The sequence below is a fragment of the Andrographis paniculata genome, unplaced genomic scaffold (assembly GCF_009805555.1).
Source record: "Andrographis paniculata isolate CXL003 unplaced genomic scaffold, ASM980555v1 Contig56END, whole genome shotgun sequence".
NCBI lineage: Eukaryota > Viridiplantae > Streptophyta > Magnoliopsida > Lamiales > Acanthaceae > Andrographis > Andrographis paniculata.
The window spans coordinates 2101961-2104465 of record NW_026137591.1 but is presented as its reverse complement, the minus strand read 5'-3'; the positions used below and the strand labels follow the sequence as shown (position 1 = coordinate 2104465).

The 2505-nt window shown below is 45.5% G+C and overlaps 1 protein-coding gene across 1 annotated transcript; it reads right to left on the bottom strand.

Annotated features, from left to right (window-relative positions):
- Window positions 1-392: 392 nt before the first annotated feature.
- Window positions 393-2162, bottom strand: LOC127256693 (protein PHYTOCHROME KINASE SUBSTRATE 4-like). The gene has a single exon (XM_051282830.1). The coding sequence runs from the start codon at window positions 2097-2099 to the stop codon at window positions 522-524; it is 1578 nt and encodes a 525-aa protein (XP_051138787.1). The 5' UTR covers window positions 2100-2162; the 3' UTR covers window positions 393-521.
- Window positions 2163-2505: the final 343 nt, after the last annotated feature.

The following is a 2505-nucleotide window of genomic DNA, read 5'->3' as shown; positions in this document are numbered from 1 at the left end:
ACTAAAAATAAAAAATATAAAAAAAAGAAATGAGTTAGTTATAACGGGACGGAGGGAGTAATTAAGTAGCACGGTGCTGATTATGAGTAATCGAACACTGACCTTTCTCATAAACAAAGTAAAGAGATAACAAACTATTCCCTCCTAATTGACACCTCCTTCATTTTTGTATGTCTCATAATATACACTTTTTAATTTTGGTAAAATTTATTAAATCTAAATATTTTAAAAAATATAAATCAATTTAATTAACTACTTAATATATTATACATCAGGTAGAATCCATTCAAAACTTCTTTCTTTCTATTTTTTTGTTCAAAAAATAAATAGTTTTTATCTATATTTAAAAATTTAAATATATATTCTATTTTTTTATTTAAATATAACTTTTTTAATCTCATTTCACACGAACACAAAACAAACTTTTACCAATATTCATCCAAACTTTTAGCAAAACAATCCTCCGGAGAGGGGAAAAACACAAACGAACGTGACAGATGCTGACAAATAGCAGAAACATGTCATGCCGCAAAAGTCAGCGACAGTCGCGCCGCCGCCGACTGCGAGCTCCCCAGCGTCGGCTTACTGCTGCGCCCCCTCGCCGGAATATTCTGGCTTCCCTCCGCCGGGGAGCATTTCACCGGCTGCGGCCCCACGCTCACCGCTTTCTCCTGCCGGCAGCTCATCAGCAGCAATCCTCCGCCGCCGCCGTTCCCTTTTTTCTTCCCACCCTCTCCGCCGCCGCCGCCGACGATTGGATCGTCTTGCATCCGATAACGGAACATTCTAGCGGCTCCGATTTCGGAGGCGGAGAAATTGGATACGCTGGCCTTGTCGAATCCGTCGGCGGTGGTTACGCTCCAATCGATGCTGACTTCGCTCGGCGCGTAGCACTCAGTCGCCGCCACGCTCGGCGTCGGCGGCTCGTCCAGGCTTCTCCGGCCGAACTGATTGCCGCCGCCGTTGTCGTTCAAGTTAAGGCCATTCGCCTCCGCGAATCTTCTCGCGCTGAAAGGCGCCGCCGGCGCCTCGTCCAGAGAATCCCGCCGGCGGTACGGCGGCGGGAACGGCGTCGTTTGAGTCGAGAAGCTCTCGATCTCGAATAGATCGGAGCTTGCATCGCTGCACATGTCGTCGTCGCCGCCGGCGATCGGACATCCAGATCGGCTTCCGATCCTGTCGATCGACAACGGAACGACGTCGTCTATCGGCCGGAAAACTTCCAACGAATCTCGCGGCGGATCTTCCGGCGGAGGAATCACGGAATTGTTGGTTTGGGAATTAGGGTTTAGGATTGGAAACGAAAATCCGGCGGAAGCCGATACACGAAGCTGCCGCGGCGCATTCGCCGCCGGGAATCTGTTTTCCGGCGACAATCTGATCGGAATCGGAGCTTTAATTTGGGCTTGGTTGATTTTCTGCAGAATCTCCGATGTGCCGGAATTACAATCGCCGGCGCCTTTTGCTCGGTAAGAATAATCCTTTCTGTAATCATTTTTCCCATTCCGGCCGTCTTCTTCGTCGTCGTTTTTGTTCACGGCGGCGATCACAGGCCCCAAATTTTCGGAATCCATTGCTGCCTCCTCAACCTGAACCGATTTCTTACCAGTGCAGCAACACTTCCTTCCAAAAATCCATTTTCCGGCGGCACAAGGGTTTCTTTTTTTCATTTCAACAGTAGCCATGGAAACGCCGCCGTAGCCCGGCGGATTGGCGAGGAGGCCTGTCTGGCTGTTCCAGCTGGCCTCCGACGAGGCCGTCGGCGTGGCGTAGAAAGACCTGGTTCTGAAATGCCGGCCGCCGTAGCCTTCAACGGAAGAAACCGACGGCGAGGATTGCGTGTTGTGAGATGGACGGTCGAGATTGCGCCGGTGGTTCAGTACAACTAATTCAGCGTTATCGTTGAAATATTTGTGCGCATCAAAAATGCTTATTTCAGAATCATCGAGGCGGCGTTTGGTTGGATCTTGTATGGCGGAATTATTTTGGGAGAACGATTTGTAATGGAGATTAGGATTTTGGGAAACACCAAACATGGCGTGCTGGGAAGTAGATGAAGGATTGTACTCGACATTTTTCACTATTGATGGTGGATCCATAAACACAGTCACAACACACACCCCTAAACTCTACAGACGAACCCTTTTTTATAAAATAAATAAATTAAAATAAAGTAATTGAAAAATTTGGGGCTAATTTCTCAACAGTGAAGTCTAATAAATAAATTAAATTATCATGGAATTGTCACGGAAGAGGTTATGTACCTTATTTACGTGTTAATTACTATTGTCGCAAAAGACTAGAAAAAGTTGCAACAACATTAGTATTGATTGTCACGTCTTTTTACAACAACATATATTAGTTGTTGCGGATGACAGCAACAATGAAAATATTTATTGTCTCGGCTTTTTGCAAGAAAATAATATTTACTTCACAGATTTTACAACAATATAATTATTCATTATCGCGGCGTTTTGCAACAATGAAATAGTAATTGTTGCAACA